General features: G+C 39.5%; 1 protein-coding gene across 1 annotated transcript; it reads left to right on the top strand.

Annotated features, from left to right (window-relative positions):
- Positions 1-804: 804 nt before the first annotated feature.
- On the top strand, positions 805-19,503 carry LOC103719358 (histone-lysine N-methyltransferase ATXR3-like). The gene is made up of 21 exons (XM_008808562.5): positions 805-1,068; positions 1,253-3,498; positions 3,771-3,827; positions 4,274-5,536; positions 6,240-6,616; positions 6,697-7,269; positions 7,372-7,472; positions 7,758-8,616; positions 8,706-8,909; positions 8,988-9,059; positions 11,670-11,780; positions 11,877-11,977; positions 15,310-15,409; positions 15,490-15,585; positions 15,820-15,987; positions 16,061-16,186; positions 16,284-16,337; positions 17,527-17,774; positions 17,858-17,966; positions 18,086-18,388; positions 18,900-19,503. Exons 2-21 carry the CDS (start codon positions 1,392-1,394, stop codon positions 19,074-19,076), a joined length of 7,206 nt encoding a protein of 2,401 aa, XP_008806784.3. The 5' UTR covers positions 805-1,068; positions 1,253-1,391; the 3' UTR covers positions 19,077-19,503.
- The last annotated feature ends 1,270 nt before the right edge of the window (positions 19,504-20,773 follow it).

The following is a 20,773-nucleotide window of genomic DNA, read 5'->3' as shown; positions in this document are numbered from 1 at the left end:
CATCCGCCCATGAGCGCTCCTTCATCACACCCCCCCACCCTGCGCAGCAGATCCCCCAGCTTCCCCGGCCACCGGTCGAGCCGAAGCCCCCTTCCGAGGATCCATCCACCCCTCTCCCAACACTGTTCAGCCCCACACCAGGTGTTTGGGAGAAAGCCCCACCCACCGCACGGGAATTGGCGCACCTAGGTACGCATCCCGAGTCACTCTCTCTCTCTCCTCTCTCTCTCTCTCTCTCTCTCTCCTCTCTTTTTCAAAAAGACTCGAAAACCTAAGTTCCTTAGAGATAACAGAGACTACATAGGTTATACTAGACAAGAAAAAAGGTATCCTGTTATCACACAAAACAAAACAGATGAAAATTGCTTTGCAAGGCAAATATCGATTATGAGCAATGGAGCATTACCTGACTATTTTTCCACCCTCAGATCCAACTTATGTTTGAGAACTCCGAAGACAGTGCGGTCCTACACATCACGCCACATGTAGCCACCCAACAGGAATACGCTGTTCGGCACGGACCAGCTGATCCAATCTACAACCATAACAAGAAACGTATCTTTGAGTGTAAAAAATCGCAGACCCAAACAGTACTCCAGGAAGAAACTCATCGCGGAATATTAAAGTGGGACCCGAAAAGGATGAAGCCGCAGAGTCCTTTAGTTGGGTTTGTCTCTCTGGTCCCAGAAATATGCTTTCAATTCCTTGACCGCTGCCCGTACCATATACCTATACATCATACGGTACCTTTACCGCCTACGTCTTCCCCAATGTGTATATATATGGCCGAGAGCCAGACAGCACGAAATAAATCGAAATAAAAAAAATAAGAGCTCCGACTTCGCCCCCCGAGAGCGAGAGAAAGAGAGCGCGAAGGAGAGAAGAAGATAACGGCGAGAGAGAGAGAGAGAGAGGGAGAGAGCGAGAGATAGGGAGAGAGAGAGAGCGCGAGCAAGATAGGGGAATCGAAGAGAGAAGAGAGGAGAAGAGCTTCGAATCTGATCACCGGCTGCGCCGGCGTCTCTAGATCTCCTTATCGGCGCCTCCAATTCCTCGATCTCCGGTCCGGTGAGTGCCCTCGGAATCCTTGTCCCTCGTTTGTCTTATCTCCAATTCGAATTATTGGATATTTGATTGGTTTCTTGCGGTTTTCTTTACTTCTTGATTTGTAACGGTTCATTTTCTCGTGTTCTGGGTTCTTGGTTGGGGTGCTGAAGAAATCTTGTCTTTTTGGATGTTTGATGCAAATTAGGGTTTTGATTCTTGGAGCTGGTTTGGGGATTTGGAGGACAGCGGCGATGTGCATCAACAGCCCGGGAGGAGGGGAAAGCTAGGGTTTTGGTGCTTCGGGTCTGGGCCTGGACCTCTCCTAGGGTTCCGGGTGGAGTTCCATGGGAGATGGAGGAGTCGCGTGTGCCCCCTCGCAGCATATCATGGAGAGATTCCCGATTTCGGAGGCGCTCTGTGGAGGCAACGGTGTGCTTGCTTCGAAGCCCTTTAGACCAGAGAAGAATATGAAGAAGGCCGAGAGGGGAGAGGTGGCGGAGAGGAAGGGAGATTCGAGCGCAGATAAAGCTCGGAAATCGGACGGGAGAGTGAGGAGAGCGGAATTGGAGAAGGGGGAACTTGTGCTGGAGAGGCAGCGGAAGGGGGAATTGGAGGAGGGTGAGTTGCAGAATGGGGAGGTGGAGAAGGGGGAGTGTCGGAATGGGGAATTGGAAAAGGGGGAGTTTGTTCCGAAGAAATGGCAGAAAGGTGAAGTGGAAGCAGGAGAGTTTGTTCCAGAGAGACGGAGAAGAGAAGAGGTGGAGAAAGGGGAGTTGATTCCAGATAGATGGAGCAAAAGGGAATTGGAAAAGGGAGAGGTTGTGCGGGATAAGTGGAAGAGAGGTATGGAATTGGACAAGTCAAGTAGAGGCCGGAAGGTGGAATTGGAGAAGGGCGAATTCATTCTAGAAAAATGGCGGAAGGGCGAGAGAGAGCACTCCCTGGATGACAATTACCGGAGGAAAGATGGTGGTCGCGGTGACAGCAACCACAAGAAGAGGTCTTCTTCAAAGTGGGATGGCAGTGCCCATGAGAGGGATGGTAAGAAATGCTCACGAGCTGCTGAAGAGGAGCCAGGTGAGATCAAGCATGAACATGTCAATGGGAAGAACCGTGATAAGGAGTATAATTGGGGTAGCTGGCCCAAGCGGCATTGCTTGGAGTCTGAGAGCAGCAACCACAAGCACCATTCAGAGTTCAGTGACCAATCGGCATTGAAGAGTCGGAGGAAGTCGGAAGAGAGTAACCGCTCCACTTATCCAGAGAGGTCACATAGAAATGCTTCTTCTTCATCCTTGAGGGTTTCATCTACCAGCAGGTACACTTCTAGGTACCATGAGTCATCATTGGCATCCCGAGGTTGCCATGATAGACAAGGCCGAAGCCCAGGTCATTCTGATCGATCACCGTGTGAGCGAACCCATCACCATGACCACAGGGATCGGAGCCCACGTTACCTGGAGCGGTCCCCACGTGACAGAACTCGCCACTGTGATCACAGGGATCGTACCCCAACTCACTCCGACAGATCTCCACGTCAACGTGCTCGGCATCATGATCACAGAGACCGGACCCCAGGATATCCAGAGCGATCCCCACATGATCGTGGACATGATGTAGATCATCGAGAGTCAAGCAAGAAGAGTAGAGGGAGTGAGAGGCAGCAAAACAGCAGGTATGAGGAAAGGGTGGGGCGTAGGGAGCACGGTGAAAAAGATAACCTCAAGAATAACTCACTTAGGCAAGCAAACAGGAGCACTTGTGACAGAACTATTGAGGATAAACCCAATAAAGATAAGGTGTTGCAGAATTCAAGTAGGCAGCCTAGTGAACCTCCTCCTCCTGTCCTCCCTCCTCCCCCTCCCCCTCCTCCTCCTCCTGTCCTCCCTCCTCCCCCTCCCCCTCCTCCGCCTCCTCTTCCTCAGTCTCAAGTTAATGGGGTTCTTGAAGAGCTACAGTCGATGGAAGAGGATATGGATATATGCGACACTCCACCCCATGTTACTATAGCATCTGATTCCAGTGCAGGGAAGTGGTATTATCTTGATCATTTTGGTATAGAACAGGGACCTTCCAAATTAGTTGACCTTAAAAGGCTTGTAGAAGAAGGGGTTCTTCTTTCTGATCATTTGATAAAGCATGCTGCCAGTGACCGTTGGGTAACTGTTGAAAATGCTGCCTCTCCCATTGTTCCTTTGAACCTGCCCTCTGTTGCTTCGGATGCTGTGACGGAGATGGCAAGCCCTCCAGAAGCCCCTGGGAACTTGTTAGCTGATGCTAGAGATCTTTGTCAGGGGACATCCATTTCAGAATCACAACTGGAGGAGATGCATACCGAAGGTGCTTCAGCTGTACCAGAATTTATTGAAGATTTTCATATTGATAAGAGGGTTGAAGCTTTATTGGATGGTTATACTATTTTAGATGGAATGGAACTTGAGATCCTTGGAGGTAATTTTGTTGAATCTATTGTTTTTAAACTTTTGAATACTTCAGGTACTTGCAACGAGTCGGGTTGTTAATGGGTTGGGTTTGGGCTTATCAGATCCAAATTGTTGAACGAGGCTGGACTCTAAGCCTGGCCCAAAATAGTGCAATAGCCTGGCCCAAATCCTGGCCCACCAACATCCTAAGACTCTATTCACACTCTCTTTCCCTCTGAATTTCAATGGATCATTGCTTGATCACATTTTTTCTGTTTCTTGCGATTCTCATTATTGCAGAAGCATTGAACATGACATTTGAGCGTGTTGATTGGGAGAAATGGGGCCGATCTGAAGGTATGATGCTTAAGCAGTTTTTGTTTTTTGATTTCCTTTTATCTTTGATGGTCCTTTTGTTTATGAGCTAGATCCTTCTATCTTTTCAAGTTGAAAGTTTACTATGGTTTGACTGTCTATTTTATTTTTGTTAATTGTAAAGATTATTTTGTATAGGATACATTATGTATTCAAAATATTCAGATGATGTAAAGATCTGCTTTAGTAGTAGGATTGAATGACAAAACATGATTCATAAAACTGATTTCCTATGACAGGGTCACTATTATATTGTTTTTTTACCCTTGTAGTCCTTTATGTCAAATTTAATGAAACTGTTTTGGTGGATCCTTCTTGCTAGAAGCACTCCTCTCTCTTGTTTTACTTTTTCTTCCTAATTTTTCTGCTTCCTATTTATGGGGCATTGCATTTAGTTTTTTATGCTGATAATTTCATTTTTTATGCAGGTTTCACAAGATTCCAATCTCACAGTTACGGGCTTTCCAAACATCCAAGAGATGATGGAACTGGCAGAGCTTCTGAAAACTTCTCCAGGGATGCTGGTGAAGTTAGACTTGGTGCACCTTCTGAAAGGGATTATGTGATTCCTGTTGGGGGTTCTAGTGATTGGTTTGCTGGCAGGTGGTCTTGCAAGGGTGGTGACTGGAAGAGAAATGATGAAGTTGGTCAAGATAGATCTTACAGAAGAAAGCTTGTCCTCAATGAAGGCTACCCCCTATGTCAGATGCCAAGGTCTCGACATGACGATCCTCGTTGGCACAGAAGGGATGACCTTTACTATCCTTCACGTGTCAAAAAGTTTGACATACCCCTTTGGGCTTTCTCATCAGCAGAAGACAATATTGATAGCAGCGACCCAAGCAAAAGTGGTCTTACAAGCAGATCAGGCCAGGTAAAGCTGTTGGCTCCTAGGGGAGCAAAAGGAACATTGCTTCCTGTGGTTAGGATAAATGCATGTGTGGTTAAGGACCATGCCTCTTGTGAACCTCGTTTGAGGGGCAGAGGCACTGAGCGGCATCCTCCAAGGTCTTCGAGGTCATACTCTGCGAATAGTGATAGAAATTCATTTTATGAAGGTTCTTCTCATTCTAGGAGGCTTCATGAACGGGACTCACAGAGTTTGCACAAATGCAGGACTGTCCTCAATGTTCCTAGGGATCATGTTTGTACTATTGATGAATTGTCAATAGATCTGGGCGATTGGTACTATTTGGATGGTGCTGGTCATGAACATGGCCCATCATCGTATTCGGAGTTGCAGGATTTAGTTGCTAAAGGTGCTATCCTTGAGAAGAGCAGTGTCTTCCGGAAGATAGACAATACTTGGCTTCCAATTACTAGAAACAGAAAGTCTTCAGAAGCTGTTCATCATGAAGAAGACACAACAGTTCCAACTGCATGTTCTTCTTTTGCTGCTGGTCTTATGCAGTCAGAGGTATCCCATGGTGACATAAGCAATGCTTCAGATTCATTTCACAGCTCGCACCCTCAATTTATTGGCTATACACGTGGCAAGCTGCATGAACTTGTCATGAAATCATACAAAAACCGGGAGTTTGCTGCAGCTATAAATGAGGTTTTGGATCCATGGATTAGTGCAAAGCAGCCGAAGAAGGAGATGGACAAGTGCATTCCATTTAACTCTTCTATCACAAGGAGCTCTACTGTTCTAGTTCATGACTTGTCAGGAGACAGTTTTTGGAGATCAGGTGTGTTATGTCTTTGATCTTGTGGGAGGGTTTGTTTTTGCTCTTTTCCTTTCTATACCTTCATTCCTCTATCATCCAGGCATGTGTCCGGACATGCTTGTGGGCCTAAAGTCAAACCAGACCTAACTGTATATCCAGAGTAGTGGCCTATGTGCTTTGTGGCTCCAAAATAGACTTTTATATTTCCCCCTCTTCTTTTGTTTCTCTATTATCCAAGCATGTTCCTCGATGTGCTTGTGCATTGACGTTTTTTCACATGCTTCTGGATGTGGGTTAGAACCTGACCTGGTCATATATCCAGGGAAGTGGCCTACTATCTTTTTGGGTGCAACATTTATTGTATATACATGTGCATGCTTGTTTATACATAATTGCTTGTTTGTAAACACGCACATATCATACAACTATGTGTTTCATTCATGGATGAGTGCGTTCATATCTGGATTTACACATGCATGCTCAGAGAGATATTGATAGGTGCTTTTCCTCTTGGTTGCATCAACTTCATTTACTTTTGACCACTGCTCTGGTTTTTCATAAGACTGAATTGCATTGGACCAGTTTCTGGTTTGGCCATTTTTGTATCTTAAGGCTTTTATTTTCTGCTTATTTAAGCATTGTGAGTTTAGTTCTCTGTGCATGGTGAGCATTTGTTTTAGTTGCTCTCTGCTTTCTAATACCCTACTTATCTACCTCAATGCAGAGGAGGGGGCATCTCGTTCTGCAAAAAGAGCACGACCGCTGGCTGATGAAAGTGATGGAGATTATGAAATGGAAGATGATTTACTTGCTGGTCAGAAGAATGACTGTTCTTTTGAAGAATTGTGTGATGAGGCTGCTTTTATTGAAGATATTGGTACTAGTTCTGAAACAGAAAATGAGAGCTGGGGCCTACTGAATGGCCATGTATTAGCTAGGGTCTTTCACTTTTTAAGAGCCGATATGAAGTCATTAATCTCCTCTGCTGCTACCTGTAAACGCTGGAATGCAATAGTAAAGTTTTACAAGAATCTGTGCAGACATGTTGATTTGTCAAATACTGGTCCCAGATGTACTGATTCCATGTTTCGTAGTATTATGGTATGCTTCCAAGTCAGTTTTATCTTGCTGTTGTCTTGTTATTTATTGCCTTAACACGCTACTTTCAACTGGTCTTGCAGGGTGGTTATAACAAGAAATATGTAGCATCTCTTTTCTTAGCAGGGTGTACTAATATAAGTGCTAGTGTTCTGGAAGAAGTCCTCCAGCTATTTCCCTGCATATCTTATATCGATATCAGAGGATGCAATCAGTTTAATGATTTGAAACCCAAATTTCAGAATATAAAATGGATAAAGAGCTTCAGTTCGAGCAACATCAAGAATAATGAGGAATCACATTCAAAGATAAGAAGCCTCAAGCAAATAACCGAGAAAAGCTACTCAATGTCTAAAAGTTTTAGGGGCTTAGGCAGTCTACTTGATGATTCTGATGAGCTAGGAGATTTTGGTTATAATGAATCCAATTTGGTGGATAGAAAGGATTCTTCAAGCCTTCCGTTCCGGCAGGGCTTCTATAAGAGAGCCAAGGTACGTGATGCTAGAAAGTCGTCAGCAGTTCTGTCAAGGGATGCACAGATGAGGCGATGGCTGCAAAGGAAAGCTGAGAGTGGGTACAGGAAGATGAAGGAATTTATTGGCAACAGTTTGAAGGCCATCATGAGGGGGAACAAGTTTGAATTCTTTATACCCAGAGTACTACCAACAGTACCTTAACCATTGTAGAAGTCCTAATTTCTGCCAGTATGAAAGCTTACCTGTCCATGTTCTTACCAGTGTTCAATTTTGATATTACAGGTTGCAAAAATTGAAGACAGGATGAGAAGTGGTTATTATGTTCGGCATGGTTTGAGTTCTCTCAAGGATGACATCAGTCGAATGTGCCGGGATGCCTTTAAGTAAGACTGCTTGTTTTTCTGATGCATTTGGATTGTAACTAATGTTGAAATGAAATTACTGTTATTTTGTATGAAATTTCAAAATGTGATGCCTGATTGTGCCCCCTTGGGGGTTTGATTGTATTTATTATGCTTTATTCCCCTTTTATTTTGAGGTTTCCTGAAAGTGGCTCTTTGAGTTTCTCCATTTTTTTTGTAGACATACTGATGCTCTTTTTCTTTAGTTTCTTTTTTTAAAACTATTTTATAAAAAAAAATGGTCAAATGATGTGCACATTATTGCAGAGCAAAGAATCGGGGTGATGCTGGAGATATGAAACAAATTATCATGTCATTTATCCAACTGGCAAAGAGATTGGAAGAGAACCCTCGGTTAATCAGTGAAAGAGATGACATGTTCAAGACACTAAAAGACAGCTCAGATTCAGGATCATATTCATCAGAATCTAAACTTAGAAAGAAGCAAAACAAAGTTATAAGTGAAAAGAAGGGCATAAATAGGAGTGTTAACACATCCTGTGCCAATGGTGGAACAGACTATAGAGCTTATGCATTTGACCGAGAGATCAAAAGAAGCCTCTCTAAATTGAAGAAAAGGGACATGGATTCTGACAGTGAGACATCTGATGACCATGAAAATGATTTCTCTGAAGAAGCTGATAGAGGTGAAGATGAGAGTACTGCTTCGGATACAGAAAGTGACTTGGACCTGAATTCAGGAGGGATGTGGGATATAAAAGGAGATGGGTATTTTAAAATGGATGATTCTTTTGATTCCATCACAGACGACCGTGAGTGGGGTGCTCGTATGACAAAATCAAGCCTTGTTCCACCAATTACTAGAAAATATGAAGTTATTGACAAGTATGCTATCGTAGCAGATGAGGAGGAAGTGCAACGAAAGATGCAAGTTGCTTTACCTGATGATTATTCTGAAAAACTGCTTGCACAAAAGAGTGGTATGGAGGAGTCAGATATGGAAATCCCTGAGGTGAAGGATTACAAACCCAGGAAAATGTTAGGAGTTGAAGTCCTAGAGCAAGAGGTATATGGTATAGATCCTTACACGCATAACCTTCTTCTTGATTCTATGCCAGAGGAGCCTGATTGGCTACTTGCTGATAAACATAAGTTCATTGAAGAGGTATGCTGAGGGAACTGTTGGTCTTTCTTTTGCATTCTTCATGTGGATACTTGTTGCTTGCGAATCTTACCTAAGAATTTTCTTTTCAGTTGCTTCTTTGCACTCTGAATAAGCAAGTCAGGCATTTCACTGGTACTGGAAATACACCAATGGTCTATCCTTTACAGCCTGTTGTTGAAGAAATCCAGAAGGATGCAGAGGATGGAGGTGATATACGCATTGTAAAAATGTGCCAGGCCATATTAAAGGCCATTAGGAGTCGTCCGGATGATAATTACGTTGCTTATAGAAAGGTACACTGTTACCTGTAAAATATTTAAATGATGCTTTACTCCATTTGACCACTATTTACTCTTAGTTACTTCTGTCAGGGGCTTGGAGTTGTCTGCAACAAAGAAGAAGGTTTTGGTGAAGATGATTTTGTTGTTGAATTTTTGGGAGAGGTATTCATTATTTAGCTGTTTCACATGATCTTTTTCCCTTACAACATCTTTACTTAACGATGAATAATTATAATCTTGAGGGGGTAATGCCACAGTGAGTTTTAGCATAGTTGCATGTCATGTTAATAGGACAGCTATGGAATTCTTCTCAACTTCTTTTTCTGTTTCATATAAATGAGGATCAGTTCATGATGAAATGCAGTTTTCAGAATATGAGCCCATTTATGTGTTTGACAAGACATGGTTGGACACAATTGACTTGCATTAGCTTTATTACCCTGACTTATTTTATTTTATTTTTGTAACTATTGCAATTTCTTTGCAGCAATTTTGCATAATGGTACATAATGTGATGGGTTTTAGCATCACAGCTTACTATCCATTGACATGCATATCAAACACCTTTCATCATTTTTCATCATCTGCATATTTCAAGTGTAATCAAGCCCCTATATTGTAAGCTCAAGTTTCAGTCTAACATCTGTTAATCATTAACATTCTCACTTGCACTGACCTACATTTAGTGGAGCTCAATTGTTTTACTTGTAGGATGTTATGTTTGTTGTGTCTTTGTGGCTCATTCATTTCAATACTATATAAACTACATTTGAATAATTAATTTTCATTGTTGAAGAGTGCCTGAAATTATTCTTATGAATTATTAATTAGCAATTTATGAAATATTAACAGCTTAATGATAAAATATTGTAAATTAATTAGTGAATAAGTTAATCTTACCAATGTTTCTTTTTTGTTGGTTCATGTGTATGTGTGTGACTGCCTGTGCGCTGCATGTTTTTTTTTTATATTTTCGATTGTCCTTTTCCTAAGTGAATTTCTAATGCTTTCATTCTGTGTCCTACCTGCTTCTAGTCAAATTTTGGAAACCTCTGACCTCTATATTGTTCCCAAATACTGAGCTTGCAAGACGTGACTGTAAGTATGTGGGTTTGTCGGACTCTAGTTACTCTTTGAGCATGCAAAATTCCCCTAGTTGTTCATATTGCCTCCCTCCATCTTCATGGATGTTGTGTGGCAGTTCTGTCAGAGATCAAGTTCGGAATGCATCTATAATCTCCATCAGAGCTTGACTTAAAATTATATATATATGTATGTATCTATGTATGTATGTATGTATATGTATATGTTCTTTAATAACCATTAAATCTGCCAGAAGTAAGATTGGATAAAATATTTTTGGTGATACCTGTCTTACTAATGAGGTCATTGTGAAGATAAGTTTTCATATGGTTTGCAATTTTTCATATGGTTTACTCGCTTGTATAAATCTCCCAACATTTGTACACTTCCATGCTTTTTCACCTAGGTGCTTGAGATTCATTTTTTAGTATCATATCTGAATAGTAACCATCAAGTTATAACCAATCTATTTGGTCTCAGTTGACTAATCTTTCTGCACCATCTGTATTATGGACAAAGGTTGATTCAGCATTAGTTTTTCTTAGCCTTTCACAAGACTTGTGTTGTGGTATTCCCATAATGTCCTGTCTCTTTCAAAAGACCGGTTTTGGTTGAGACCAAGGATCGCCGAACCGGTACTAAGCGCCATACTGGTCGATGCCTGGTACGGTTCGGTATCGGTTCGGACCGAATTGAATCGGTACTGAACCGGTTGGGCGTGTGGCGTGTGGCGTGCAACATTATTGCCACAGCTGGCCACTGGCCTCGACTCGGTGCGAACTGGTCTTCGCACCGAGTCCGAGTCAAACCAGACGGAACCGTCTGGTTCCGTCCGGTTTCAGCTGGTATTATTGAGGTGGGGGCCGGAACCATTTTCTTATAGCGAACCGACCTGGTCAGAGACTGGGTCGGCTCGGTTCGGGTTGAACCGGGCGGTACGACCCGGTTTGGCAATCCTTGGTTGAGACTGCCTCTTTGTCGTTCGCAATGATTATGTAGAAAGTGACTTGTATATGTCAAGTGCCTATGAATTTAGGTGTTCATAGTTCTTATCTATAATCGTTTTCTTTAGACTAGTTAATTGTCTTATTGTGTTGTATACACATCTCAACATTCTTCTGTTTACTGTTTTTATGAATTATTGATGTACCAATTTATATATCTATCTCATAATTTAAACAATAAATTTTAATGCAAAAGCCACCTCTAAAACTCCTGTGCATTAATTAAATTTCCATATTTATCATGTCTTTTAGTTATTAATTTTTAAAATTTAAAACAACCAAACTTGAGTCTCAACTTGCTTCTTTTTTAGCTGTTTGAGGATAAACATGAATCTCAAAACTCTGGCCTAAGATTGACCCAACATTTGCTCTGAAACCATTATGATAGCTGAAAATGCAGACAAGCTGGAGACCTTTTGGACATCAATTCAAGAAGCCTTTGCATCTCACTTGTACACCTTGGTTTTTCTTTTTCCTGTTGGCTTTCTAGAATCCAGCCCTTGTTATAATATATTGCACATGAAACTGACGCACATTGTTACTACAATTTTAGCTTCATCTGGGAGCAGTTAAATGGTGATTGTATTCACAATGTGGCTTTTGAAGCTTCAATTAGGAGCAGTTAAACGGTGACTTTGTATTTACAAAGTGGATTTGAAGATGATTTTTTGATCAATATTTTCAGGTTTACCCAGCTTGGAAATGGTTTGAGAAACAGGATGGAATTAGATCTTTACAAAAAAATAATCAAGATCCAGCACCTGAGTTTTATAACATCTACCTAGAGAGGCCAAAGGTGTTTTTTGTCTACATTTTTCTATTAAGTGATTTTTTTTCTTTGCTACTGGTTGCATATTCCTGACAGCTGATTGACTTGCTATTTATATGACAGGGTGATCGTGATGGATATGATTTGGTTGTTGTTGATGCCATGCACAAGGCGAACTATGCAAGCAGAATCTGTCACTCTTGCAGGCCTAACTGTGAAGCAAAGTAAGCTTTCATGTTTTAACTTCCATTCTGGTTAACTGATTTATTTCTCTCTTCCTTTCTCTCTCGTGCGAGAGCAGGAAAACAATTGATCAAGTGACATAAATAATAGGCTATTGAAATGGCAACAAAAGCACCATTATAAACATTTCTAGTCTGGAACTGGCTATTCTTTCATCTCTTATTTGGTATGAGTGATTGGAGTTTCATTTTGACATCCTCAAAGTGTGTGTATGTGTGTGTGAGAGAGAGAGATTTGGATATGTTGCATCTACTATTCGAGCTTCATTGTACATTTACTTGGTTCTGAACAAAGGCTAAACCAGTTGAATTTAGCCGGCGCCAAAATCGGAGCTGGGTCTTGTGCATCTGTATGAGCTTGGTTTTCAGTATCTTCCCTTTTTTTACTATTAGTCTAGCTTATGTGGTAACCTAGATAACTCCATCTGCCTAATCGGGAGCTAGTCAGATCCTAAAAAACCTTAACATTATTTATCCTTATTTCTTTGCTTTGATCTTGTTTCCCTCGTTTTAGACCATCTTAATAATTGATTTTGTTATTTTAGCAAGTTTGATGGATTGTCCCCATTGTTAAATAAGGATTTTTATCATTAATGATAAAGATGAGGGCCATGGTAAGAGTTGGAGAACTTTATGACTCTTCTGTTATGCCAAGATGTGACAGAAAATTAAGCAAAAACCAAAGTTAACTTATCCCTAACACCTTGCACGAGAAGAATCAAATATCAATATACTCCCTCCCATCACCCCACCCCAATTAAAAGAAGAGAGAGAAAAAAACAAGAATCCCTGCATAGCTTAGGGAGGTCAGTAAAGATTAGTTCATTAATTTTCATGTGCGCAACCTTCAGAAGTTGCTGACAGAGTTTTTTTTTTTTAAGAAAAAAAATCTCTTCTCAATTACTAAAAGTAATAGTGTCTACCTAAAAAATCTGTATTGGCTTAAGTATATTAAAATTCATTCAAGTTTTCTTAATCAGCATTGAAAATCTCTGTCAAGAGGTACAAATAGGCCTGTGATGGTACCAGCCAACTAGCTTGATGGATGCAGCTAAGCAATTATGAGGATTGGACAGGCTTTGCTAAACCTTGTAACGTAAAAGGCAGCTCAATGCACGAGGCTCTAGCCATTGCAGTGTCTGGGGAGAGTAAGATGCATGCAGCCTCACCCCCACATATGGAGAGGCTATTTCCGTGATTTGAACTTGTGACGTCCAGGTGGAGCAACCTTACTATTGCACCAAAGCTCACCCTCACTAAACCTTTTAACCTGACCTAACTTAATCCCTTTAACGTGAGTTTGAGCAGGGATATGTTATTTCTTGTTGAGTATAAGTCAGCCAATAATTATTGACTAGTTGAGTAGTTTTAGTATGTCTGTTGACAAAATGTGTAGTTATTATAAGGGGAATTGATAGAGATGTTATCAAATATTGCGAGTGCTCCTATTATTTCGTATCTTTGTAAAACTAATCTTATGTTTGTTGTTATAGCCCCATACAACTGTTAAGAAGTTTCTGTCTTATGACTACGCTACCATATGGAAAGATAAAGGATAATTTGGGGACCTTCAGTTCTGTGTGTCTGAGCATGTTAGGTAGGTCTGGTCAATGGTCAAATTTAAGACCCTAAATATGTAACAATCTTGGGAGATAGACTTTAAGTAAGTGACTTGTGCAAACCAATAAATCCAACCAAATGGGGTGATGGGTTGGGTAATAAGCTGCTACTCTAGTAATCAGAACAGGTGAAGCCGTGAAGCCCATACACACCTAAGTGTATATTGTTTTAGTTTAACATGATTTGACTTGTTTCCACCATTGGTTCTCATTTTTTGAGATCTTCTTTTCATTGTAAGCCATGCAAAGCTAAAAAGGTGAGCATGATGACTTGTATGATTGGAATTTGACTAAAGAATTTGTCTAGAAATGTATAAAACATCCTGCTTCCTCATCTTTTTTGTTACATCTTCTAAATGACTTTTATAATTTTCTTATTTCTTAAAGATTTGATGAACAATTTGTGAATGATGTCTTGTTTAATTGTTTTTTTAACCAATTTCGTGCAGCAATTCTTTAGTGCCTTTTATTTTGCTTTCTGTTTTTTCTGTCACGAATTGTTGCATTGGCTAGGCTAATCTCAAATCTTACTATATCATTGTTGATTAGAGCCTTACTGTTGGGAGTATCCAGAAAAAGAATATCACCACAAAAAATACAGTCTCTCTCTCTCTCTCTCTCTCACGAATGCACACATGTGTAATCTTCAACTGAAGTTTTGATACGATGCTTTCCTAGAATCCTGACTTATGTAAAACTTCTGTAGTTGCAACGTATGTATGGATACGTGGGTCCATGCTTTTGCATCCAATAGGTGGTCTTATGCACAATGCTTCGTCACAGCTCATCTTTTGAATATGCTTGGTTTTGAGTTAACATTCCTAACGAGTTGCATTGGTTTCTCACTCTTTCTCTATTCCTTTAAATCTTGTAAATTAACCACAACCAACAAGCTTTAGCTTAACTATTTGAAGTTGGCACCATGAATCCGCATGTGTCATGTTTTTCTACTTAGGGCTGTATATTTGTGCAGTAGATGCTTGCATGCAAAATTATTATTCATAGCCCTTCTCTGGACTGTTTGTTTCATAGCCCTTCCCTGGAAACGTGGTTGTGGATCTTGTCAGTTTTATATTTGTGCCATAACCTTAAAATGCAAGGCTCATCCCATTGACTCAGACTCTGAATCCTAATGCAGCTTTCATTCTGAAGTGACCCAGGCAGCACCCTCTACTAAAGCAAAGCGTTCTTTTTAATCCTTGCTTGCAAATTTGATCCTCAATATGTTAGGTCTTCTGTCTGACATTTTAATTCAACTCTGAGCTCTGTTCTTGCCAAGACTGCCTTTTTTTCCCTAATGCCTATCGTCTCTCATTTTCTTTTCCTTTTTTTTTTAATTGGCAGAGAACCTTCTTTGGTTCTCGAATTAATCCCTATCTTCCAGATTTACCGGTTCCATCATAGCATTCTTATATCTCTCCTATGCTGATTACATCTGCATGGTTTCTTATCCATTTTCAAATATTTTGTGTGCATGGCACTTATGGCCTTATTGTTTTCATAAACCCGGCCTCGATCACCCTGTTCTTGTTTTATCGAGTATATTATATATCTAACCATTCTGCTACATAATAATAGCACATGAAAAGAAAGATGAACATGGTGTTCTGTTTGTCATGTGACATTTCTCTATTTGTTTATGAGATATATGTTACTTCCTAATTACTAACAATTATCTAAGTTATTTCTAAACAGGGTTACTGCTGTGGATGGTCAATACCAAATAGGAATTTATACTGTACGTCCAATTGGTTATGGCGAAGAGATCACTTTTGACTATAACTCTGTAACAGAGGTAGGTTTCTTCTTTGATATACTTTTGGGTCATTGCAGATAACATCCTATCACTGATTCCACATTTTTTTAATTGTGCAGAGTAAGGAAGAATATGAAGCATCGGTTTGTTTGTGTGGAAGTCAAGTTTGCAGGGGTAGTTATCTGAATCTGACTGGTGAAGGTGCATTTCAGAAGGTAAAATTATCAAAACAACTATGATATGAAATTATCTTCATTTTGTCTATTGAAAATTGGTATAGATTAAGTATAAATTTTAATTCTAGATAGTTAATATTGTTCGAAAGTTTCCAACATGTTTGAGTTTTTGAGTATCCAATGTTGATCTTATTTAGTGGTTTTTGATGTCGTTCTTTTCGATTCAGATTTTAATCACTGAATTATTCTGAACTGATTGTGGAAATACATCAGGTATTGAAGGATTGCCATGGGGTGCTAGACCGACATAAATTAATGCTAGAAGCTTGTGAAGCCAATTCTGTTTCCCAAGAAGACTATATTGATTTGGGAAGGGCTGGTCTGGGAACTTGTTTGCTTTCTGGGCTGCCTGATTGGCTTGTTGCTTATTCAGCTCATCTGGTAGTTACTTTTGCTTATCTCTAATTTACAACTTGTTAATATGTCAGCTGAAGTGCACTTTTAATAAATGAAGGTGAGGTTTATCAACTTTGAGAGAACAAAACTTCCTGAAGAGATTCTCAGGCACACCTTGGAGGAGAAGAGAAAATTCTTTTCTGATATATGTCTCGAGGTTGAGAAAAGTGATGCTGAGGTTCAGGTATATGCTGAGCTCTACCCCCCTCTTGCTTGCTCTTGTTTATGTGTGACTGGTTATCTTGCTCAGTGTACTAAATTATTTTCATGTAATGGGTCAGGCTGAGGGTGTTTACAATTCGAGGCTTCAAAATGTCGCACTAACTCTCGACAAGGTGATAATTTTTTGCTATAACATGTAGTTCCTTTTTCTTTGGCTGAGTGAAATTTTACAACAGAAAGTTAGGATGATGGAGGTTGATCAAGGTTTCTTTGGGTGTGTTTTATTTAACAAGCTAATTCTAATGCAGGTTACCAAAGGCATTTTAGATAAATTTCATCAATATACATGTGAATTTATAGGTTACTGAACTGGTAGAAAATCAAGTGAAATTGCTGTAGATAAAACAATGAAACATATTTCTTGTAAATTATTTACTTGCTTTGGCCTATAGTATATAGAAGTGATTGCAACTTGCTGTTAGGGGGTTTATTTTTCTGGGTCATTGGTCTCAACCTTATGGATTCATATTAAATTACTGATGTGGTCTATCCTATCAGAAGACTGCTGGATGTTGTGTTGTGTTATTCTTGATATATGGTTTTGTAGCATTTCTTTTCATAATATAAATTTTGATTATCAGAGTCAGGCATGGTATCCGCACAATAAAATGTCTTATCCATGTTCAAATACACACACACACGGATACATAGATATGCACATACAAAACATGCATACATATGTACATGCATACGTACATATATTACATATATTATAGATATATGTACAAGTGAAATTGCTGTAGATAAAACAACGAAACTTATTTCTTGTAAATTATTTACTTGCTTCGGCCTGCAGTATGTAGAGGTGATTGCAACTTGTAGTGGGTTTATTTTTCTGGGTCATTGGTCTCAAGCTTATGGATTCAAAATTAATTATTGATGTGGTCTATCCTATCAGAAGACTGCTGGATGTTGTGTTGTGTTATTCTTGATATATGGTTTCTTTTCATAATATAAATTTTGATTGTCAGAGTTAGGCGTGGTATCCGCACAATCAAATGTCTTATCCATGTTAAAATAATATACACACACACACAGATACAAAGATATGCACACACAGAACATACATACGTACGTATGTACATACGTACATGCATACATACATATATTATAGATATATTTATGTATATATACACATCTATTATGTTTCAATTTGTGATACATATGGGAATAATATAGCGATGTTATGTACCTATGATATTTTTAGTGTTCTAACTCTATTAGTGCAAGATTCATGACCTACTTGCTGATTTAGTTTATAAGAAAGCCTAATTCATGTGCTCTCTGTATTCCATGCCGCAGGTAAGCTATGTTATGAGATGCATGTTTGGGGAACCTAAGAAAGCTCCACCACCCTTAGAGAAGCTTAGCCCTGAAGGCTTAGTTTCAGTCCTTTGGAAAGGGGAAGGTTCACTGGTTGAGGAGCTGCTTCATTCCATGGCCCCCCATGTGGAAGCAGATCTACACAGTGAGCTCAAGGCCAAGATTCATGCTCATGATCCATCTGGTTCTGATAATCTCCAGAGAGAACTTCGGAAGTCTTTATTGTGGTAAGTCTAATGCTGAAGGGCATTCTGGTTCTCATATTTGTATATTTACAAAATCCTTTAGCTATTTTTTGTCCATGTTCCAGGCTAAGGGATGAGCTGCGAAACCTTCCTTGTACTTATAAGTGCCGCCATGATGCTGCCGCAGACTTGATTCACATATATGCCTACACAAAATGCCTTTTTAAAGTTCAGGTATGTTTCTTGCTCTTTCACCAACTTCCAAATAATTACTACAAATTTTACAACATATTAGGGACTATTGTTTTATCACTTGGACTGGCTTTGATAAATAATGCAATCTCAACATACAGGAGTACGCGACTGTAAAATCTCCGCCAGTTTACATCAGCCCTCTTGATTTAGGTCCCAAGTATGCTGATAAGATGGGGTCTGGTTTCCAGGAATACTGCAAGACATATGGTGAAAATTATTGTTTAGGCCAGCTAATCTATTGGTATAGCCAGACGAATGCAGACCCAGATTGTAGATTGGGAAGAGCTTGGAAGGGTTGCTTGTCATTGCCCGACATCTCCTCCTTTTATGCGAAGTCTCACAAGGCACTGCAAGAGCATGTCTATGGCTCAAACACCTTGAGATTCATGTTGTCACGAATGGTGAGTGCCTTCCACAACTGTCTTCCTTGCCATTTTGTTTATGGTTTCTTTATAGATCATTTGACTGCTTTCTGTTTACATGATTTTGTGGCCAAAAAATGGTAGGTTTCTTCGCTGCCAACAGGCCTTAAGTTTTCAAGGCCAACTTGTTGAGGAATTTGGCGCCAACTTATAGGGTTAACGGCTGATTGAGTTGGTCATATTCGTTTTTTAACTTTGATATTTCAAACCTTGATCCACCTATTCCACATAAATGGAATAAGGCTTGAGTAGATAGCTGATTAGTCAGGGGTGTAGATTTTCTGAATAAAAATAACCAGAAGGTACTTGTTTATCTGGTTATATTGTTAGGAAGCATTTCCATGCTTCTAATATTGCATGAAGCATCTGATAAAATAATGTGGGATTGGACCTGTGAAACTGCTACTGCTGACCGTTTGCTCTGAAGCTATCTATGAAGCAAGTTACTCTTATTATTGATATATTGAAATTTGATTGATGGTTGTATCAGGAGAAACAGCCGCAGAGACCATGGCCTAAGGACCGGATATGGGTGTTCAAGAGCAGCCCCAAATTTTTTGGTAGTCCGATGCTGGACGCCGTGTTGAATAAGTGTCCCTTGGACAAGGAGATGATGCATTGGCTGAAGACTAGGCCGAATGTTTTCCAAGGCGCATGGCATGGGTGACACAGGCAACTTTGCCTCTATTTCTGGAGCAACCATTGACCACATTCTTTTGTTTCCTTCACAGCTTCCCCTTCTAATTCTGGGGGTTTGGGTTTCATTGCACGGCAGCATTCTCCCCCCAATGTACAGTTTTTCTCCCCTGTAATTTGTATTGATTATTTAGGTCATTGGTTTAAGGTAGCGCCTTTTCTGCTCAAAGTTGGCCTTTTTCTCATCACTTCCATGTGTGTACTGACGCATGTTGTACAAAACTTAGTTGATATGAAAAGGGTGGGTAGCTTCACGGGCATGATCTTTGTTCTAGAAATAATAAGCACTATTTTTTTTTTCTAGACGACAGAGGTTGTATGGATATTGTTTCCAGCTGCTGATTCATGCAATTGGTTGTAAAGTGTGTCAGATTTTGCTGATCTGGCTTTTAGATAAATCCTGATCATTCTAATGATTTTGAGTGAACATCTCATGACCTCAGTCAGCTATATTTTATGTGGTAGGGAGATTATAGTAAAGAGCAGTAAATTTAAGTTGGAAGGAAGGTGTATAAATGAATTATCTGGCTTTTAAATAAATACTTGATCTGTTAATAACATGGTATGCCGTACCGAAAGGTATTGGATCTATCGTACTTATTTGGTTTTAGCACCAGTGGCATATCTTTGTACGAAAAAAACCGCTGTATCGCATGGATATTATGCTGTATCGTATGGATATTATGCTGGTATGGTATCAGTACGGAATTCGGTACCAAAATCATCAATTTTCATTAATAATGTTGAGTGAACATACCATGGCCTCAATCATCTTTATTTTACATGCAGGAAAATTATAGGAAAGAGCAGTAAATTAGAAAGGTAAATGAAAAATGAACTATCCAAAAACAAATTATATTTTGGATGGAAATGTTGGAAGACACTATTTGTATCCTATTTGTTAGCTGTGCACGTGAGGAAAAAGGAATGAAAATGAGGTGGGAATGTGTTAATTGGAGGCCGGATTGAATAATGGTTCAGATTGGTTATGGCATTATGTTACCAAAGTTGGCAAGGTGGAAGGCTAGCGGGTTCGGTTCCTCGTCTGAATTTCTTGATCAGGATTGAGATTGGCTAAATCCATAGACGATCACTTGAAATCCCAGTTTAATAAAATTTATGTTTGATATAATTTTAAGATTATTTTTTTTTTGAGTCATGTGGTAGAAGTCTGTCTTTATTTTATTTAATTCAATAAAATTCTACATTCAAGCCTAAGCAAGGAATTGTGGATATGTATAAAGAATACCCATGTCATCATTTTGTGATGCATGTATTGGCTTCATTCTAAAAGAAAAGGAAAAATAAAATAGAAATTCAATTTCTTTTAATGGTTGAAAAGAAATAATCTAGAAGGTTGATGGTTGCAAGGGGACTGAATTTAGATATGGATTAGAAGGTTTTTGTCAAATCACTTCAAGAATAATTCAAATGCAAATACTTAAAATAGATGGACTACTCTCATTTCAAGAGGAGGATATCTAGATCCATACTATTGATTATTGATCTATACCATTAAAAATACCTAGAGACTAAAACATATGTTTTGATGATCTTTAACCTATATATCAAGTGGTTCAAAAATACATGGTTAAAATTGATTAGAATTTTCTATAATCCAAGCATTAGATTTTCGATATATATATATATATATATATATATATATAT

The sequence above is a fragment of the Phoenix dactylifera genome, chromosome 8, assembly GCF_051530095.1.
Source record: "Phoenix dactylifera cultivar Ajwa chromosome 8, Ajwa_hap1_PhDact_Kaust_v1.1, whole genome shotgun sequence".
Classification (NCBI taxonomy): domain Eukaryota; kingdom Viridiplantae; phylum Streptophyta; class Magnoliopsida; order Arecales; family Arecaceae; genus Phoenix; species Phoenix dactylifera.
This window is presented reverse-complemented; position numbering and strand designations above follow the sequence as displayed.

Coding starts and splice junctions, on each gene's coding strand:
- LOC103719358 (XM_008808562.5), top strand. CDS start 1,392: ATGGGAGATGGAGGAGTCGCGTGTGCCCCCTCGCAGCATATCATGGAG. Junction 3,499..3,770: donor GGAACTTGAGATCCTTGGAG/GTAATTTTGTTG, acceptor TCATTATTGCAG/AAGCATTGAACATGACATTT. Junction 15,410..15,489: donor ACTATAACTCTGTAACAGAG/GTAGGTTTCTTC, acceptor TTAATTGTGCAG/AGTAAGGAAGAATATGAAGC.